Genomic DNA, 21,321 nt, shown 5'->3' on the forward strand with positions numbered 1-21,321 from the left:
CCTCTTACCTGTATTTTTGTTTTCACTTTCAGATGATAAACATGGATTTCTAATGCAGTAGAAAGGCCCTGCCTGCATCTTCAAGGAGAACCCTAGGAAAACCCTTCACTGAGATAAACACATCTCACTGGGACCAGAAGTAAAATGGCAGTCAAATAGCACTATCATAAAGCAAGCACAAATACATCTCATTTCATCCTTTTAACTACCGTGTGTTAGATAGCATCCCTACTTTACAAATGAAGATAGGAAACTTAGGGAGGTTAAGGAACTTTCCCAAGGACCCTTAACTAGCATATGGCAGAGCGAGGATTCTGACTGTGGTCATGTGGTTATATGACCACAGAAAGTGAACCATTAACTATTATGCTATGCTACATCCAAAGCAGGACACACCTATTATCTTTTCTCTACAAAAGCAGCTTGTTCTTCACCTCATCTTTCCCTTTTAATACCTACTGGCAAGAATCAGCCAGAAAACTTCTTAAAATGAGAATTAAATCCATTACTCTTTATCCACCTGCATTCACCAAATGAACCAGAAAGGAAAAATGCTCTGGAATACACAACTTCTCTTACTCCCAAAGTGCTAAAATTTCAATGTGACCAAGAAACAAAGGATAAATGTTAGGAAAAAATGAAACAACAAAAACTACAATTCAAATTTTGAGTCCATCCTGCAAGTACAAAAGGTAGTATATGGCTCTTTTCCTCACTGGCTGCTTGAAGCTTGGCCACCATCATGAATGACACAGTAACTCCCAGGACCAGGAAGTTCATGATCAACCTACTACATCAGCAGAAACAAATGGTCATTGATGTTCTTCACCCCAGAAAGGCAACAGTAGCTAAGACAGAAATTCGGCAAACACTAGCCAAAATGTACACGACCACACCAGATGTCAACTTCCTATTTGAATTTAGAACCCATTTTGGTGGTGGCAAGACAACTGGCTTTGGTAGAATTTATGATTCCTTGGATTATGCAAAGACAAATGAACCCAAACAGACTTGCAAGACATGGCCTTAGGAGAAGAAAAAACCTCAAGGAAACAGCAAAAGAAACACAAGAACAAAATGAAAAAAGTCAGGGGGGCAGCAAAAGTAAATGTTGGTGCTGGCAAAAAGGAGTGGATTCTGCAGTGACTCTATCTGTGGTGACTGTGCAGATTTGTCATGAGAGGATTAATAAACTAAGAACTTAAAAACAAAACAAAAAACCCCCACAAAAGGTAATATGAAAAACAAAACCTGAGGTGTTATTTCAGAAGTTAAATTGCTCATGTTAAACCAACTGTGTTGGACAGTTTTTTCTTGAGGCAACTGCCAGGTCACATCCCACCGTGAATGTGGAATGGGGGTCACTGTGTTGGGCATACGAGAAATGTAACCACTTGGTTCTCCCAATAAAATACAATACCCATGTCAGAAAGGTCCCATCAGAAACATGGAAGGCATGGGGCACCTGACTGGCTCAGTCGGTAGAGCGTGCAACTCTTGATCTTGGGTTGTAGGTTTGAGCCCCACATTGGGTGTGGAGACCACTTAAAAACAGATTCTTAAATAAAGTAAAATAAGAAAGGCATGAAATATCTAAGACTAAACTTAAGGAATGTACAAACCTAAGTGAAAAGCATGAAATTCTAGTAAAGGACATAGGTCAATAAATGGAGTAATTCTTTGTTTTTAGACAGGAAAATTCAATATAATGAATGCAGTTTTCCCTAAATTAGTCCAAAAATTAATGCAATACCAATCAAAAGCCATTATTTTTATTTAACTGAAAAAAAGAAATCTTGGGACCAAAATGTGAGAAATTCCTAGAAATTTTTGAAAAGGATTAAAGAGGAGAGGTGAAAAAGGAGAGCAAGAGAGGAGAAGGAAGGCCTAGTACCATCAAATTATAAAACTGCTGTAATTAAAGCAGACTAGCGATAGCATAGAAATTCTAAGAGACTGGGGCAGCTGGGGGGCTCAGTCGTTAAGCGTCTGCCTTCAGCTCAGGTCATGATCCCAGGGTCCTGGGACTGAGTCCCGCATCGGGCTCCCAGCTCAGTGGAAAGCCTGCTTCTCACTCTCCCACTCCCCTTGCTTGTGTTCGCTCTCTCGCTGTGTCTCTGTCAAATAAATAAAATCTTAAAAAAATATATTCTGAGAGACTGGGAGCAATTCATAACCATGGGGAAAAGAAGAATTACTCAATAAACAGTATTAGAACTATTAACTAAATATTTTATTTACAGCTGGAATTCATTTTGATGTGAAGAATGAAGTAGGGATCCATCTTTTTTTCCAAATGGCAAAATGTAAAAATGACACATTAATAGTCTAGAAGAAAATAGGGTTGAACATTTTTATAACCTTGAAATGGCAACAAGCTTTAATTTTAAAATTAAATTAATTTTAAATTTTATGACTTGTTATATATACGTACAGGATTTTAACATTTATGGAGTCAGACTGGTATACTGCTTCTGAGTCTCCTATCATGATTTAACATGTATTGTCAATGTGAGATTATAAAATGGTCTCTTAGATTTAACAGTTTTATTGAGCTGTGATTCTCATCCACAAAAAAAAAAAATCACTCCTAAAGTGTACAATTTTTTTTTTGTATATTCAGAGCTGTGCAACCATTACTACCACCTAATTCAAGAACATTTGCGGGCTGCTTGGGTGGCGCAGTCGTTAAGTGTCTGCCTTCAGCTCAGGGAGTGATCCCGGTGTTCTGGGATCGAGCCCCACATCAGGCTCCTCCACTAGGAGCCTACTTCTTCCTCTCCCACTCCCCCTGCCTGTGTTCCCTCTCTCGCTGGCTGTCTGTCAAATAAATAAATAAAATCTTAAAAAACAACAACAACAGGGGGCGCCTGGGTGGCACAGCGGTTGAGCGCCTGCCTTCGGCTCAGGGCGTGATCCCAGCGTTATGAGATCGAGCCCCACATCAGGCTCCTCCACTATGAGCCTGCTTCTTCCTCTCCCACTCCCCCTGCTTGTGTTCCCTCTCTCGCTGGCTTGGCTATCTCTGTTAAATAAATAAATAAAATCTAAAAAAAAAACACAAAAAACAAAAAACAAAAAAAAAACCACAACAACGACAACAAAAAACAAACGAACAAAAAAAAATCATTTGCATTACTGCACTAAGAAAATGTGTACTTGTTACCAGTCACTCCTCACTGCTCCCTCTCTCCAGCCCCTGGCAACTATTAACCTAGTTTCTGTATCTCTATATTTGTCTACTCTGGACATTTCAAATCAATAGAATCATATAGTATGTGGCCTTTTGTGCCTGGCTTTTTTCACTTAGCACATTTTCAAGGTTCATCCACACTGTGTACAAGGTTTGCGTGTCTGTATTTGTTTCTAATTAAATTTTTAATCCATCTGGAATATACTGACATAGGAATCTATTTCTTTTCCTTCCAAAACCAACTTCATTAAATATTTAATACAATGATGAGACAATGAGTAAACTGAAGTACAACTGGTTCATGATAAAAATATTAATCCCTGCAGTGAGCATAATGTGCAGTTATATTGGAGAAGAACCGGCATTCAGCGTACCACGGAACTTAGTATTAGTGAACGCTACAGAAGTCAGTTAAAGGAGCATCTACTACTGACTGTCCCACACTGATTCCTATTCTAATTGCTCTATTAATCCTGATTACTCAGGTTCCTTTATTTGTTGAATTTGTCCTTTTCATTGCGCTGGCTTTCCTCAGATGTTTGGTGATTGACTGTGGGCTTCTCTCTATTTGGGTAATTTGCTGATGTGGGGGGGCTATGATGGGCAGTAGCTATTGCTCTGCCTTGAACTCTTTGCAGTGGGCATGGAACTGCTAAGCAAACCCCCAAAATGGTTCTTCTTTTCTCCTTTAACCTATTAAGATAATTACTTTACAGATCACCAAGTGTGCATTCTGTAAAAATTCCTACTTCCTCATACCACATATATTTACGCATATATGCCAGAGTCAATGTATCAGTTGCTTTTGGAAGTGCTACATCTCTAAGTTAACTGGTATCTGTGTGTAAATGCTCACATTTTCAGGTTTATGTACCATATCATGGTTCTGCTAACTTTATAGTGGAGAAATTTGTCTTTCCTTATTCTAGGATAGTATAAACATCAGAAATAGTTTTGTTTTGTTTTTAAAAGATTGCTAGGACTCTACTTTGTGTCTTTTTGTAGAGAAAAACTTTATATACATACTTAATGGTTAGGAAAACAAAGTGTTCAGAATTGTTTAAACTACCAACAAGTAATGCTCCTAACTCCCCAGTAAAAGCCCTTTATATTAGTTTGATAGGGGTGCCTGGGTAGCTCAGCTGGTTAGGCATCTGACTCTTGTTTTGCTCGGGTTGTGGGATCAAGCCCCATGTTGGGCTCCATGCTCAACTGGGATTCTGGGTCCCCTCTCACTTTGCCCCTCTGCACATGTGTGCGTGCATGCACACTCTAAAATACATAAATCATTTTAAAAATTAAAAACAATATCTTTTCAGATATGAGGTATACAAATGCACGTGCACATATACATATACTTACCCCACACGTATGCATCTCTCAACAAAATGGCATCATTCTGTTTTGCAACTTGCTTTTTTCACTTTATATATATACCTTTCAGTTTCAAAATATAGATTTTTTTTAACAGCTTCACAGTATAATATTGCCTGGATGTGCCGTAACTTATATTTCCATAGAAAATTTTTTTAGTTGTCTCCAGTTTTTCTACCACCAGGACAATACTGTAAGTAATATCCCTGTACAAATATATTCATATCTGGGATAAACTCCAAGAATGCGGAATGGGTCAGACTGATACTGCCACACTGGCTTCCAAAAATGTTTACATCAGCTTACTCACGGGGCAGATTTTGACGAGAAGACTTTTTAACGTAGGACACAAAAACTTGAAGCCATAAAGACAGATAAGTTACACAATAAAGAATTGATAATTTCCTTTAAGCAAAATTACCACACACAAAGTCAGGGTACTTTTACCTTTGGGGAAGGAAAAACTTAAAACTCTTATGACATTTAATTTTTTTTTTAAGATCTTATTATTCATTTGACAGAAAGACCACAAGCAGGGGAAGCAGCAGGCAGAGGGAGAAGCAAATTCCCCACTGGGCAGGGAGCCCAATGCAGGGCTCGATCCCAGGATCCAGACAGAGTTCATGACCTGAGCCAAAAGCTGAGCCACCCAGGCACCCCTCTTATAACATTTATAATTAAAATTTAACATTTTAGAATGATGCTAAGGTCCAGGAAGGTAGGAACCAGTGTTTCCCACTCACTGCCACATTCTTAGAACTAGCACAGTGCCTGCCATACAGGAAATTCTCATATACCAAATAAATAAAATAGAAATAACCCAATCCAATAGAAAAACAGGCAAAATTATATACAAACAAAAAATGGCCAAGTAACACAGAAAAAGATGTTCGAACTTTAAACTCAAAAATGCGAATCAAAACAAAACAAAAAAAACAAAGACAAACAAAATGCAAATGAAAACAACTCTTGGGGCACCTGGGTGGCTCAGTCGGTTAAGCATCTGACTCTTGATTTCGGCGTGGGTCCTGATCTCAGTGTTGTGGGACTGAGCCCCACATCAGGCTCCACACTCAGTGAGGAATCCGCTTGACATGCTTGCTCTCCCTCTGCCCCACCCCCACCATGCACACAGGCACAACCTCTCTCAAATAAATAAATAAAATCTTAAAAATAACCCCAAACTCTCATGATCTAGAAGATTAGTAAAGTTTAACAAGTGTAAACTGGTTCAACTTTTTGGAAGGTAATTTCACAGTTCTCTTAAAATTTTAAGTGTGTTCTTTCACCATCAATTCCACCACCAAGAGTTAACTTACAGAAAAAATTGCTTATGTATATAGAATTAATTCCGTTGAACCATCATTTATAGATGGAAACTGGAAGCAACACAAATGTCTATCAACCAAGACTTAAATTATGGAACACTTAGGTCATACAGCAATATAGAAAGCTTCAGAGAGGAACGTCTAAGTGCTTTCAGGGAAATCTGTGTGTGGAAGGAAAAAACAGGACTCTCCTAGAAAAGATAATGGACAGCAACTGTGGGCTGGAGGTTGGGGGAGAATAAAGGAAGAGTGCATACCAGAAAGGCAGATTGACAGCTGCTCATCATCCACTGGAGAGGCTTTCTGACTGTTCTTCCCACCTCCTGCTTGATTTTCTAGTTTGAGTCCACTGCATGTCAGGGGAGCCTCCAGTGGACTTTTACAGTAAGGGTGGTCCAGCAACTTAGAACTAAGAATGTTCTGCTTGAGAGATCCATCCTCATCCATCTGGCATGAGCTCTCATTCTGAACAGTCTTTTCAGACACAGGCCCATCTACACTACTCACAGATTGATCTGCCCCACACACTGACAGTTCTACTCTGTCATCACTGACAGCACTTGTCCGATTTTCCTGACCCAGAGTCATGACTTCTCTTTCGGTTTCCGAGATAAACATGTTACTAGAATGATGTTCTGGTAAGGGGATGTCATGAATCAGCTCTGTACACTCCCACTTGGGAGAGGAACAGGGTGACTGGTCCCAGGTATATGTGGCACTGCCATTCTGTTGGTCAGGGAATGCTTCATCTAAACTAAGCTCCTTGTCCAAGAAAGGGCTTCCTTTAGTGTGGCCATCAGGCACATGAGAGTTCTTTCCTTTCACCACAGCACTGCTGTCCATATCTGGAAAGTACGGTTGATGCCGACAAGAAGGGTCTTTAGGTTCTGGGGAAAGGAATGGGCTGCAACTGCCACCCTCACCGTTTTCCCTAAGGGTCTCTTGATGGTCCCCAGTGACCTGCACCCAGCTTCGCTGGGCTTTTTTTAGCTTGCAAACTTTGCTTTTTGTTCTGAAGTGCTGGGATCTGAGAATCCTGTACCGAAATCTAATCATGGATAATTTCTCATACATCATAAAAGGAGATACTTTTATTCTTCTATGTTGGTTAAGTTGAAACTTTTTTGGAATCAGGGGTCCCCCATTCCTGTGGTGCTCCAGACCTTGGTAGCAGCCATAACAAAAGCGCTTTCTCTTATGGTTGCTCAAGGTGACCACAATTGTGCCACTCTCACCTGGACTTTGGCTCTCCCCATTGAACTTCATAGGAAAGTCAGAAGCTTGTGGCTCCGTCCTAGGTCTGTGACCATTGGCCTGACCTAAAATATTATTTGCTGGTAAGTCAGCAACTGCCTTCAAGACACTTTTCTCTCCACAGTATTCATGGTCAGAGTTCTTTGCTGAGGACAGCAGCCTCTCTGCTTGGAGTCTTAGGAGGGTCCTTGAGGAGGAAATGAAGTGTTCAGAGTCTTTTCTTTTCACTTTAGAGGACAGAGTACTAACATTTTGAGCAGCCACACTGGACTTTGTCTTAGGAAAAAAAGGTGCATCCTGGATCCACGTTTTCCGGATTTGAAGGGCCTTCTTTCTGCATTGGAAATGCCTCAAATGCCTGCTCCATGTAATCGGCCTTCCCAATTTGCCTTTCAGAATGCATAAGTGTTGGGGAAAGCAGAACTTCTTAAAACCTCCAAACCCTGTATTCCATTTCTCAGAAAAGGCTAAATGGATTCCTTTCCTCCATAGAATTTTCTTCTGTTTTTTCATTTTTCTGATGCATAATGAGATCCTGATGAAGCTGAGAAAGAGAAGAGAAAGAAAAGTTACACTTCTACCCTAAAAAGTCATAAAGATATAATCACAACCATATAAGCTGCAAGATTCAAAGAAAAAGAAGAGCATACGAAATTCAATTTAGACTATAAGACACAAGGGTGCCTGAGTGGCTCAGTCCGTTAAGCGACTACCTTCAGCTGGGGTCATGATCCCTGGGATTGAGCCCCATGTCAGGCTCCCTGCTCAGTCTGGAGTCCGCCTCTACCCCCTGCCCCCCGCCCCACTTGCTCTCTCAAATAAATAAAATCTTTAAAAAAAAATTTTTTTTTAAATAACACTATCAGACACAATGAAATCCTTACCTGATTAAGGTTTTCCCCATGGTGAAAACTGGAAGACATGAATACTCTTCACATGACCCCATTTAGTACAGTTGCCTCTGACAGAAATAAATTTCAAGAATCATTTCCATCAGTTTCTGACAGACAGGGTAGGGAAGCAGAAGAGAATCTTTAAGTGTTGGCACTGCTTCTCATTAACTAAGTGACTAAGTCACCCAAATTCTGTGTTCTCATTTGTAAACTGAGGGATGGGGAAGGGGGGGGACCACATACCACTTAAGGCTGATTCCATATTGAAACACTTCATTCTACACATCAAATTTTAGAAAGGGCAGGTACTTTCTGCTGACATCCAGAGGCAGATATGCAATAAATGCATTCAAGAGCAGTATCTCAAGAGGGAGACCAGCCTCCTTTTTGTCAGTCAGTCAAAAACTTTGACTATGCAGGGACAAGAGTCTATCAGGCACTTTCACGCAGTAGGGTTCTGGCTCTCAAGTGAATTTAAGTAAAAAAGCATGTGCGTGCACGAACACACACACGCACGCTCTGGTAACATACTTATTAGGAATGGTAGATGAAAATGACAGTCAAGGGATGCCTGGGTGGTTCAGTCAGTTGAGCGTCTGCCTTCAGCTCAGGATCCCGGGATCCTGGGATCGAGTCCCACAATGGGCTCCTTGCTCAGTGGGGAGTCTACTTCTCCCTCTGCCTGCCACTCCCCTTGGTTGTACTTACTCGCTCTGACAAATAAATAAAATCTTAAAAAAAAAAAAAAAATGACAGCCAAAACCAAACAGGATTTCTCCTCAGATTTAATAAGATCTAGTATTACTGAAGGCTCTTCAGTGTAGAAAGAAAGGTGCCAGCCGCTAGAGATGGGATAGAAGAAATACTAGACTATGAATCAAAAAACCAGTAGTCTAATTTCAGCTTGCTAAAAACTTTTTAAAATATTTTATTTATTTATTTGTCAGAGAGAGAGCACACAAGTAGGGGGAGCGGGAGGCAGAGGGAGAAGCAGGCTCCCCGCTGAGCAGCGAGCCTGATGTGGGACTCAATCCCAGGACCCTGGGATCATGACGTGAGCCAAAGGCAGACGCTTAACCGAATGAGCCACCCAGGCGTCCCTAAGCTTGCTAATAACTTGTTAAGAAAAGTTGTATTACCTTTCTGTGTATCAGTTTTCTCTGGGGGGGAGGGGAGGACTGAGCACAGGTTTACCTCCGTTCCCTCTCTAAATCCCATTAAGATGACAGAAATGGGATTTTAAGAAAGGCAAAAATTCTCAAGGATAAAGAAAATTAAAAAGGGGACAAGAATAATACAATTTTTAAAGAAGAAAGCACACAACTGAGCGATCACAGACTCGGCAAGCCAAAAGAGTGAAAAACATAAGCCAGCAGTAGGGGAAGCCCAAAAGCAAGTCACAGGACCTCAGAAAGGCTCGGGAACTGGAAGCAACAATACTCATGAAGGGCAAGATAAAAAGGGAGTTCAAAAAAAGAGGACTGGTTTAAAGTCTGAGTAAGAAGCAGTTAGATCCCAAGATGCGCATCCTCCTTCCACTCGAGGTTTTACTTTCTGGGGAGGATGAACCAGGATAGTCAGGCACATCGTGCACAACTGAGGGCGGGGGTACAACAGCATATAAGACTTTATACAGTGAATTCCCTCCCCAGCCCCTTTCCACATTTGGCTCCCAGAAAAAAGGTTTATAGCCCCAAGGAGGAGATCAGCCCTGGGGGACAGATACTGATATTTGGGGATGCTTCAACTAAACAAGCTTGCACACCCTATAGTGTACCCCAAAGTTTAAGAAGCAGTGAGACCCCAAATCCCTCCCCCCAACTCCACATAGCAAGAAACTGCCCCTTCACTACCCAAGTCTGGAAGTTTATTCTTCAGAAAGAGTAAAACTGAAGCTCTGCAGCCAGGGGGATTCCAGGCATCATATGAAGATGGAATTATACACTGAATATATGAACCCCAACACTTTCCCCCTCATATCTCAGAACCCTGGTAGTTTGTCTTACCCATCCAAGTAGGAGATTAGAAGATTCTTCTCCAGAGAATCTGATCAGTCCACAAGACAATACATAAATACAGATATCCACCCAAAATGGCCCAGGATGGAGCAGAGTGCACCCCAAACTTGACAAGTCCCACGACAGGCCCAGAATTTCCAAACAACCTTAGCGGTTATTCTTTAAAATAAGAGGATAAACAAGATTCACCAGATTTCTAAGGCTTGAAAAGTGGGCCAAAACAAACATCATATAAGTTCTTGGTTTTTTTTTAGAGAAGTCAACTTGAAATAACTAAGGGGGGGGGGGAGTTATTGTTTAATCGGTACAGAGTTTCAGTTTAAGACAACAGAAAAGGTTCTGAAGATGGACTGTGGCCATGGCTGCACAACAATGTGAATGTATTTAATGCCACTGAACTGTATACCTAAAAGCGCCTGGGTGGCTCAGTTGTTAAGCGTCTGCCTTCGGCTCGGCTCATGATCTCAGGGTCCTGGGATCAAGTCCCGCACCGGGCTCCCTGCTCAGTGAGGAGCCTGCTTCTCCCTCTCCTGCTCCCCCTGTTTGTGTTCCCTCTCTCGCTCTTTCTCTGTCAAATAAATAAATAAAATCTTAAAAAAATAAAAATAAAAATGATTAAAATGGTAAATGTTATGCTACAAATATTTTATCACTAAAAAAACAAGAGGCAAGAAAAAAACTAACACTATCTACAAAGGAAAAAAAAATACATCCACTGGGAGAGAAAGAAAAGAATAGGCTGTTATATTTTTTTAACGAACAATCAAAAACAATAAAGAGACCTTGGAAATTTAAAATAGCAGAATTAAAAAACTCAATAGAGAATAAAGGGCTCGGGCACCTGGGTGGCTCAGTCGATGAAGCATCCTTTTCAGCTCAGGTCATGATCTCAGAGTCGTGGGATCAAGCCCCGCTGTCAGGGTTTATCCCTCTCCCTCCGCTCCTCCTCTAGCTCGCTCTCTCTCTCTCTCTCTTGCTCTCTCAAATAAGTAAAATTTTTTTAAAGGAGGGGGAGGATGCCTGGGTGACTGTCGGTTGGGCGACCAACTTGATTTTGGTTCAGGTCATGATCTCAGGGTGGTGAGATCAAGCCCTACATCAGGCTCCATGCTCAGTGCAGAGTCTGCTTGAGGGTCTTTCTCTTCCTCTCTGCCCCTGCCCACCCCCCTGCATGTGCTCTCTCTCTAAAAATAAATAATAAATCTTAAAAGAAAATAAAACAAAAAAAGCCTGATGGAAAAAACGGGAAAAAGACATAAGGAGACAATTCACAAATAAAGATTTTTTTTTCAAAGATTTTATTTATTTGACAGAGAGAGAGACAGCCAGCAAGAGAGGGAACACAGGCAGGGGGAGTGGGAAAGGTAGGAGCAGGCTCCTAGCCGAGGAGCCCAATGTGGGGCTCGATCCCAGAACACTGGGATCACGCCCTGAGCCAAAGGCAGACACCCAACAACTGAGCCACCCAGGCGCCCCACACAAAGATTTTTAACTTTCAACTTCACTCAAAAAAATGGGCCAAGGGAGGGTTGGGGAGTTGCCCAAAATGGGTGGAGGAGGTCAAAAAGGTACAAACTTCTAGTTATAAAGTAAGTCAGTCTTGGGGATATAATGCACAGCAGGGTGACTACAGCTAATAATGTTGTACTGTGTATTTGAACGTTGCTAAGAGAATAAATCTTAAAACTCATCACAAGAAAAAAAAACTTGGTTACCATGTGGTGGATGTTAACTAGACTTATTACAGTGATGATTTTGCAATGTATACAAATAGCAAATCATGTTTTACAACTGAAACAGATACAATGCTATACGTTAATTATACCTCAGTACTAACACTGGCAAAAACTATGACATCACATTCTGTTGGTGGGAGAAAAGAAACTTTCATACTTCGCTGATAGGAATACAAACTAATAAAATCCTTTTGGAAGGGAATTTGGTAATATCTAACAAAACCAGATACGCATTCACCTTTTAATCCAGCAACCCCACTTTTAGTAATTTATCCATAAGATACACCTCCAATAATAATGAAAATACATAATACAAGGTTATTCACCACATTGTAATTGCAAAATACTGAAAACCTAAAGGACAGTAGTTGAATAAAGTATGGTTCTTCCACACAATGAGTGAGGCTATAAAAGAATAAAGATAGGGGCATCTGGCTGGCTCAGTCGGTAGGGCATGCAACTCTTAATCTTGCGGTTGTGAGTTCAAGCCTCACATTGGGTTTAAAGATTACTCAAAAAAGTTTTTTTTAAAAAGAATAAAGAGAAACTCTATGAACTAATATGGAATGATTTCCAGGTTAGGTGAAAAAAGCAAAGTTCAAATCAGTATCGATAGTGTGCCACAGCCAACTGCAGGCTCAGGGAGTTCACAAAACCACCCTCAGGTCTGATCATGTGCCAGAAGGACTCACAGAACCCTCTGAAAGCTAGTATATTCACAGTTATGGCTTATGAAAGCTGAAGAATATGGATTAAAATCGGCCAAGTGGAGAAGCACACAGGGCAGAGTCAAGAGAAGTAACAAGTTGGAGCTTCCAGTCGTCCTCTTACCATGGAGCCGGGACAGCTTTACTCTCCTGACGGAAGCGTGTGGCAATACCGCCAGCCATGAAGGCTCACCTGAGCCTTGATAGCCAGAGTTTTTATTGGGGTTTTTAGGCATAAATGATTGCCCACATGACTGAGCACAGTCTTTCAGCCCCTCTGGAGATCCACTGATGCCAAAGTCATTACCCTAAATCATACCGTTGGTCTTTCTGACACAGTCAATCCCCATCCTAAATCACACTGTCTGTTAGACTGCTGGTGATCCAAGGCCCCCAGGCAAATACAGACATTTCTTATCAGGCATGACAGTCCAAGGGCTTAGAGATTACCTCCCAGAAGCCAAGGGTAAAGGATTTCTTTTGGGGCAAGTTTAAATTCTTTACCAAGCAGCCACCTTTCATAAAAGAAAAAATAAGAAAATCAACACGTCTCTGCCCTTCTGTGCCCCCCCCCCAAAAAGACAAAACAAAATACAAATACAAACACGAGGAGGATAAACCAGAAACTAATGAGAACAGTAACCTAAAGGGCATGGTAGATGTGAATGGGATGAAAAAAAAGAGGAACAGGAAAATGGTAGAGGGAGGAGAGAATAGTGGCACTTCTCTAAATATGCCTGTTTGAAAAGTTCTGGCTTTTACAACCATGTTAATGCTTCATATAATTAAAAATATATACAAATAATTAAAATTAAGATCAACCAGAATGCAAGAGGAATCCAAAATGAAATGCAAATAACAAATGAACCTAACTGTATGACAAATAGATAACCTAACTACAGTGAAAAAAATAGAGGAGGGAAAAATCAGCCAATTTTTAGAAGACATTTTGACTGTATAGGACTAGAATCAAAAGGACTGTGTACAAATACTGTCCTTTAGGGGTGCCTAGGTGGCTCAGTCGGTTAAGCGTCTGCCTTCCACTAGGGTCACGATCCCAGGACCCTGGGATTGAGCCCTGAGTCAGGCTCCCTGCTCAATGGGGAGTCTGCTTCTCCCTCTCCCGCTCCCTCTGCTTGTGCTCTGTCAAATAAATAAAATCTTTAAAAAAAAATATATTTTTTAAAAAATAAAATAAATAAAAAATAAGAGAACAACTAGAATATAAAGAGAACTAGCCCTACAATACTGTTAAAAGGTAGGGGAGTTGCTGGGACTCTGAGTTGAAGGGACTAGCAAATGCCAATTTACAATCCCCCCTCCACCCTGATGGCTTGGATGGGGTCAGGGTCTGGGCATTCTAACTAGCTTACTGCCTCAGTGAGCCCCAGGCTCCTCGCCTACACCAGCCCAGCCATCCCACCAGAGTACCCTCTGTGCAGACAGTTCCAGAACACCCCAGCTTACACCCACTTCAGTTTCAGCTGGCCTGCCTGGTACCCTCCGCACAAACAGCCCAGGACTCCCCTGGCCTATACCCACGTCAGCTTCAGCTGTCTTGCCAGGGGCCCCTCTGTGCAAAAAGCCTCAGGACCACCCCAGGCATGCCCACTTCAGCTCTGGCCATGCCACCAGGGCAGCGCCAGTACAGAGTGCACCACAACCCCCAGCCCCACCAACCACAGCTCTAGGCAGTCAGCAAGTCACCAGGCACACACAGTCTACACAGGGAACACCATATTCAAGACCATTCCTTCAAGTTTAGAAGTAGCTGTTCTGCCCAACTCAGAAGCAAACACAGAAAGTCAAGCAAAATGAGACGGAGGAATATGCTCCAAGCAAAAGAACGAGACAAAAGCTCAAAAAAAGAACTAAATGAAACAGAAATAAGCAATATGTCTGATAAAGAGTTGAAAGTAATTATCTTAAAGACGCTCAATGAACTGGAGAGAAGAGTGAAAGAACTCAGTGAAAACTTCCAACAAGGATATAGAAAATATAAAAAAGAACCAATCAAAGTTGAAGAATACAGTAAAACTGAAATGAAAACTATAGTAGAGGGAATCAACAGTAAATCAGTGGATGAGAAGAAATGATCAACAATCTGGAAGACAAGGTAATAGAAAGTACCCAAGCTGAAAAAGAAAAACGAAAAAAATTTTTAATGAGGTACATTAAGCAATCTCTTGGACAATATTAAGTGAACACTCACATTATAGGGGCCCCAGAATGAGAAGAGAGACAGAAGGGGGCAGAAAACTTATTTGAAGAAATAATACCTTAAAACTTTCCTAACTAGGGGAAGGAAACAGACACCCAGGTTTAGGAAAAATAGAGTTCCAAACAAGATGAAGCCAAGGAGGTCCACACCATAACACATAACCAAAATGTCAAAGTTTAAAGATAAAGAGAGAATTTTAAAAGCAAGAGAAAAGCAAAAAGTTACATACAAAGGAAACACTATGAGGTTATTGGCTGAGTTTTCAACAGAAACTTTGCAGGCCAGGGGTGCCTGGGTGGCTCAGTTGGTTAAGCATCTGCCTTCAGCTGAGGTCACAATCCCAGGGTCCCTGCTGAGCAGGGAGCCTGCTTCTCCCTCTCCCTGCCGCTCCCCCTGCTTGTGCTCTCTCTCTCTCTCCCTCTGTCAAATAAATAAAAAAATAAAACCTTGAAAAAAATAAAAAGATTTTATTTATTTATTTGACAGAGCAGAAGCAGGGGGAGCGGCAGGCAGAGGGAGAAGGAGAAGCAGACTCCCCACTGAGTAGAAAGCCTGACATGGGGCTTGATCCCAGGACCCTGGGATCATCACCTGAGGAAGGCAGACACAGCCAACTGAGCCACCCAGGTGCCCCCCCAAAATAACATCTTTAAAAAAAGAAAAAAAAAAAAAACTTTGCAGGCCAGCGTGTAGAAAGGACAAAACCTAGATCCAAGAATTTATTTGGCAAGATGATCATTCAGAATTAAGAAAGTTTCTGAAACAAAAGTTAAAGGAGTTCATCACCACTAAACTGGCCTTACAAGAAATGTTAGACACTTCTTTAAAGAGTGGAAAAGAAAAGGCAATAATTAGATGTAAGAAAATAATGAATTAAAAGATGTAAAATATGAAAACATGTGCATAAGATGTGAAGGGGGAATAAAACAAGTTCTTTTAGAATGTGTCTGAACTTAAATGACCCTCAACTTAATACATGTTCACTGCTATATACTTAGGATATACTTATATATGAATCTCATGATACATACCCAAAACCTATAACAGATACACAAAAAAATAAAGAGAAAGAAAGCCAAATAGAACACTACAGAAGTCACCAATCACAAAGAGAGCAAGAGAAGAAACAGAACTACAAAAATCAGAGAACAATTTAAAAAATGGCAATAAATACATATTTACCAATAATTATTTTAAATGTAAATGGTCTAAATGCTCCAAACAAGACACAAGATGGCAGAAAACAAACAAACAAACAAACAAGACCCACCTATATGCTGCCTACAAGAGACTCACTTCAGACCTAAAAACACAGACAGGGGTGCCTGGGTGGCTCAATTGGTTAGGTGTCCAGATCTTGGTTTCGGCTCAGGTCATAATCTTGGGGTCGAGCCCCAGGTAGGGCTCTACGCTCAGCAAGGAATCTGCTTGAGATGCTTTCCTCTTCCCTCTCCATACACTCCTTCCCTCCATTCACTCTCTCAAATAAAATCTTTAAAAAGAAAAAAAAAAAAAAAAGACATACACAGGGACGCCTGGATGGCTCAGTCAGTTAGGGAACAACTCTTGGTTTTGACTCAGGTCATGATGTCAGGGTCGTGAGATCAAGCCCCACGCCAGGTTCTACATTCAGTCTCTGAGTCTGCTTGAGATTCTCTCCCCCTCTTCCTCTGCCCCTCCCTCTGTTCATGCTCTCTCTCAAATAAAAATCTTAAAAAGAAAAATTTAAAAAAGACATATACAAACTGAAAGTGAAGGGATGGAAAAAGATATTCAATGCAAATGGAAGTGGGAGGGGAAAGAAAAAAAAAAAGCCAGGGTAGCAACACTTATATCAGACAAAATAGATGTTAAAGCAAAGACGGTAACAAGAGACAAAGAAGGGCATTACATAATGATAAGCACCAATCCCAACATGAGCATATAACAATTGTAAATGTCTATGCATCCAATACTGGAGCACTTAAATACATAAAGCAAACATAACAGACATAAGGGAAGAAACGGGCCGTAATACAATAATAGTAGGAGACTTTAACACCCCTACTTACATCAACGGATAGATCATCCAGGCAGACAATAAGGAAACGATGTCTTTGAATGACACATTACACCACAGGTACATAACTGATATTCACTGAACATTCCACCCCAAAACAACAGAATACACATTTTTTCAAGTGCACATGGAACATTCTCCAGGAGAGATTACGTGTTAAGCCACAAAACAAGTCTCAATAAATTTAAGAAGACTGAAATCCTATCATGCATCCTTTGCAACCAGAATGGACAGCATGAAACTAGAAATCTATCACAAAAAAGAAAATGGAAAAGGGGTACCTGGCTGGCTCAGTCAGAAGAGAATGTGGCTCTTGATCTTGGGGTTGAGTTCGAGCCCCATGCTGGGTGTGTGAAAGAAAAAAAGAAAGAGAGAAAGAGAGAGAGAGAGAGAGAGAGAGAGAGAGAGAAAGAAAGAAAGAAAGAAAGAAAGAAAGAAAGAAAGAAAGAAAGAAAGAAAAGAAAGAAAGAAAAGAAAGAAAAGAAAGAAAAGAAAGAAAAGAAAGAAAAGAAAGAAAAGAAAGAAAGAAAAGAAAGAAAGAAAGAAAGAAAGAAAAGAAAGAAAAGAAAGAAAAGAAAGAAAAGAAAGAAAGAAAGAAAAAAAAAAGGAAAAACACAAACATGTGGAGGTTAAACAACATGCTACTAAACACCCAAGAGGTGAACAAAGAAATCAAAGAAGATGGGGCGCCGGGGTGGCTCAGTTGGTTAAGCATCTACGTTCGGCTCAGGTCATGATCCCAGGGTCCCGAGACTGAGCCCCACATTGGGCTCCCTGCTCAGTGCGGAGCCTGTTTCTCCCTCGCCCTCTGTACCTCCCCCAGCTTGTGTACACTCACTGTCAAATAAATAAATAAAATCTCTAAAAAAAATTTTAAATAAATAAATAAATAAATAAATAAATAAATAAATAAATAAAAGAAGACACCAAAAAATACATGAAAACAAATGAAAATAAAAACACACTGGTCCAAAATCTTTGGGACACAGTAAAAGCAGTTCTAAAAGAGAAATTTATAGTAATACAGGCCTCCCTCAAGAAACAAAAAATATCTCAAACAATTTAATCCTATACCTACAGGAACTAGAAAAAGAAGAACAAAACCCATAATGAGTAGAAGAATGGAAATAATAAAGAACAGAACAGAAATAAATGAAAAGAGGCAAAAAACAAAACAAATCAATGAAGGGTGCCTGCCTGACTCAGCTGGCAGAGTACGTGACTCCTGATCTCGGGATCATGAGTTTCAGCCCCACGTCGGGGGCGGGGGAGGTAGAGATTACATAAAAAAATAATATCTTAAGGATAAAAAAAGTGACCAAAGTTAAAAAATATATAAAGATCAATGAAACCAAGAGCTGGTTCTTGGTAAGATGAATAAAATTGATAAGCCTTTAGCCAGACTCCTTAATCAAAAAGAAAGAGAAAATCTGAACAGACCAATTACTACTAACACAATTAAATTGGTAATCAAAAACTACCAACAAAAAGTCCAGAACCAGATGGATTCACAGGTGAATTCTACCATTTTTTTAAAAGATTTATTTATTTGAGAGAGAGACAGAGAGCACAGGCATGAGCACACATGTGAATGGGGGAAGAGGCAGAGGGAAAAAATCTTCAGACTCCCCACTGAGTGTGAAGCCCAACACGGGGCTTGATCTCATGACCCATGAGACCATGACGTGTGCTGAAACCAAGAGTTGAACGCTCAACCCACTGGGCCACTAAAGCACCCCCTACCAACCATTTAAAGAAGACTTACTACCTATTCTCAAGATATTTCAAAAAATACAAGAGGAAGTAAAATTTCCAAATACATTCTACGAAGCCAGCATTACCCTGATAATGCAAAACCAGACAAAGATACCCGAAAAAGAAAACTACAGGCCAGGGCACCTGGGTGGCTCAGTCGGTTAAGCGTCTGCCTTCAGCTCAGGTCATGATCCTGGGGTCCTGGGATCAAGCCCGCATCAGGTTCCCTGCTCAGCGGGGAGTCTGCTTCTCCCTCCCCCCCGCCTGCTCATCTTCCCGCTCTGCGCTCTCTCTCACACTCACATTCATGCGTGCTCTTCTCCTGCTCACTCTCAAATAAAATCTTAAAAAAGAAAAAAAAAAGAGCACGAGAGAGAAGAAAAAGATAACTATAGGCCAATATCCCTGATGAACATAGTTGCAAAAATCCTCAACAAAATATTAGCAAACTGCGTTCAAGAATATGCTAAAAAGGGACTCCTGGGTGGCTCAGTTAAGTGTCTGCCTACGGCTCAGGTCATGATCTCAGCATCCTGGCACTGAGCCCCACATCGGGCTCCCTGCTCAGTAGGGAGCCTGCCACTCCCCCTGCTTGTGTTCTCTCTCTCTCTGACAAATAAAATCTTTTAAAAAAAAAAAAAAGAAGAAGAAGAAGACGATACAAACAGGACAACTGGGTGGCTCAGTCAGTTGAGCCTTTGCCTTCGGCTCAGGTCATGATCCCAGGGTCCTGGAATAGAGTCCAGCACTGGGCTCCTTGCTCAGCAGGGAGTCTGCTTCTCCCTCTGCCTGCTGCTCCCCTTGCTTGTGCACGTGTGCTCTCTCTCTCTGACAAATAAACTCTTAAAAAAAAAAAGAATATGATAAAAGGGAGGCGCCTAGGTAGCTCAGTTGATTAAGTGAATATCCTGATCTCAAATCAGGTCCTGATCTCATGAGTCATGAGACTGAGCCCCACAACAGGGTCTGTGCTCAGTAGGAGTCTGCTTGGATATTTTCTCCGTCTGCCCTTCCCCAATACATCCACATGCTCTCTTGCCCTCTCTCTCTCTCAAATAAAAAAGGAAAGGAAAGTGAAAAGGAAAAGAAAGGAAAGGAAGAAAGAAAGAATGAATACATACAGGGGTGCCTGGGTGGCTCAGTCAGTTAAGAGTCTGCCTTTGGCCCAGGTCATGATCACAGGGTCCTGGGATCAAGTCCCACATGGGGCTCCCTGCTCAGTGGGTAGTCTGCTTCTCCCTCTCCCTCTGCCCTTACCCTCTGCTCATGCCCTCTCTCACTCAAATAAAATCCTTAAAAAAATACGATAAAAGGATCATTCAGCATGATCAAATCGAATGGATTCTGGGGAGGCAAGGATAGTTCCAATATTTGCAAATCAATCAACATGATAAACCTCATTAGCAAAAAGAAGGACAAAAATATGACCATCTCAATAAAGAACAAGTATCTGACAAAATTCAACACCTTTTCATGATAAAAACTCTCAACAAAGTGGGTTTAGAGAACATACCAGAACATTATAACAGCCATACATGAAAAACCCACACCTAACATCAACTCAATGGTGAAAAACCAAGAGCTTTTCCTTAAGATCAGGAAAAAGACAAGAATGTCCAGTCTCACCACTTTTCTTCAACACAGTACTGTTAATTCCTAGTCACAGCAATTACACAAATAAAAGACATCCATATTTGTAAAGAAGAAGTTAACTATTTGCAGATGACATAATACTATACAGAGAAAATACTGAAGACTCCACCAAAAAGCTTTTAAAATAAATGAATTCAGTAACTTTGCAGGATACAAAATTAACACACAGAAATCAGCTGTATTTTTGTTCACTAATAACAAAGTAGCAGAAAGAGAAATTAAAACGTTTACAAGTGCATCAAAAAGAATTCTTAGAAATAAACTTAACCAAGGAGGTGAAAGACCTTACTGTGAAAACTGTAAAACACTGATGAAAGAAATTGAAAATGACACAAATGGAAAGGTATGCTATGCTCATGTATTCAAAGAATATTAAAATGTCCATACTATCCAAAGCAATCTATAGATTCAGTGCAATCCTTATCAAAATACCAACAGCATTTTTCACAGAACTATAACAAATAACAGTAAAGTTTGCATGGAACTACAAAAGACCCTGAATAGCCAGAGCAATTCTGATAAAGAAGTCAGAGGTATCACAATCCTGGATTTCAAGATATACTACAAAGCTGTAGTGATCAAAACAGTATGACACCAGCACGAAAATAGATCAATGGAACAGAATCAGGAGCCTAGAAATAAACCCATGCTTATATGGCCAATTAACCTACAACAAAAGAAATGAGAACATACAATGGGGGGGGGAGTCTCTTCAATAAACGGTGCTGGGAAAACTGGAGAGCCACATGCAAAAGAATGAAACTGGATTACTTTCTTAGACCATACACAATAATTAACTCAGAATGGATTAAAGACCTAAACGTGAGATCTGAAACCATAAAACTCCTAGGAGAAAACATAGGCAGTAATTTTTTTGACATCAGCCATAGCAACATTTTTCTAGATATGTCTCTTAAGGTAAGGGAAACAAAGGCAAAAATAAACTACTGGAACTGTACCGAAATAAAAAGCCTTTGCACAACAAAGGAAACCATCAACAAAACGTAAAGGCAACCTCCTGAATGGGAGAAGATATTTGCAAATGAAATATCTGAAAATGCCCAACATCATTAATCATCAGGGAGATATAAATCAAAACCACAATGACATATCACCTTACACCTCTCAGA

General features: G+C 40.7%; 2 protein-coding genes and 1 pseudogene across 14 annotated transcripts in view; 2 read left to right on the forward strand and 1 right to left on the reverse strand.

Annotated features, from left to right (window-relative positions):
* Window positions 1-1,251, forward strand: part of NCBP2 (nuclear cap binding protein subunit 2) — a 32,183-nt gene extending 30,932 nt beyond the window's left edge. For all 3 annotated transcript variants that reach the window (XR_015724177.1, XM_087861536.1, XM_045812649.2), the window contains exon 5: window positions 33-1,251. Coding sequence is in view for 1 of the 3 variants with exons in the window: in XM_045812649.2 (XP_045668605.1) it covers window positions 33-36 (4 nt within the window). In the remaining 2 variants the exon portion in view is untranslated. The remainder of the gene's footprint in view (window positions 1-32) is intronic.
* The window catches only part of SENP5 (SUMO specific peptidase 5), a 55,128-nt gene that overhangs the window by 20,682 nt on the left and 13,125 nt on the right, over window positions 1-21,321 (reverse strand). For 8 of the 11 annotated variants that reach the window (XR_015724176.1, XM_087861531.1, XM_045812638.2 and 5 more), the window contains exons 2-3: window positions 8,034-8,110; window positions 6,153-7,693 (exon numbers count right to left, since the gene is read on the reverse strand). Coding sequence is in view for 10 of the 11 variants with exons in the window: in XM_087861531.1 (XP_087717657.1) it covers window positions 6,153-7,693; window positions 8,034-8,095 (1,603 nt within the window). In the remaining variant the exon portion in view is untranslated. Of the gene's footprint in view, window positions 1-6,152; window positions 7,694-8,033; window positions 8,150-21,321 lie in introns of all 11 variants that reach the window. The other 3 variants (XM_087861534.1, XM_045812634.2, XM_045812637.2) reach the window with 3 other exon arrangements.
* LOC123802161 (small ribosomal subunit protein eS24 pseudogene) lies at window positions 743-8,792 on the forward strand (annotated as a pseudogene).

This window comes from Ursus americanus, chromosome 4 (assembly GCF_024610735.1).
Source record: "Ursus americanus isolate L20-20 chromosome 4, mUrsAme1.1.p, whole genome shotgun sequence".
NCBI classification, from domain to species: domain Eukaryota; kingdom Metazoa; phylum Chordata; class Mammalia; order Carnivora; family Ursidae; genus Ursus; species Ursus americanus.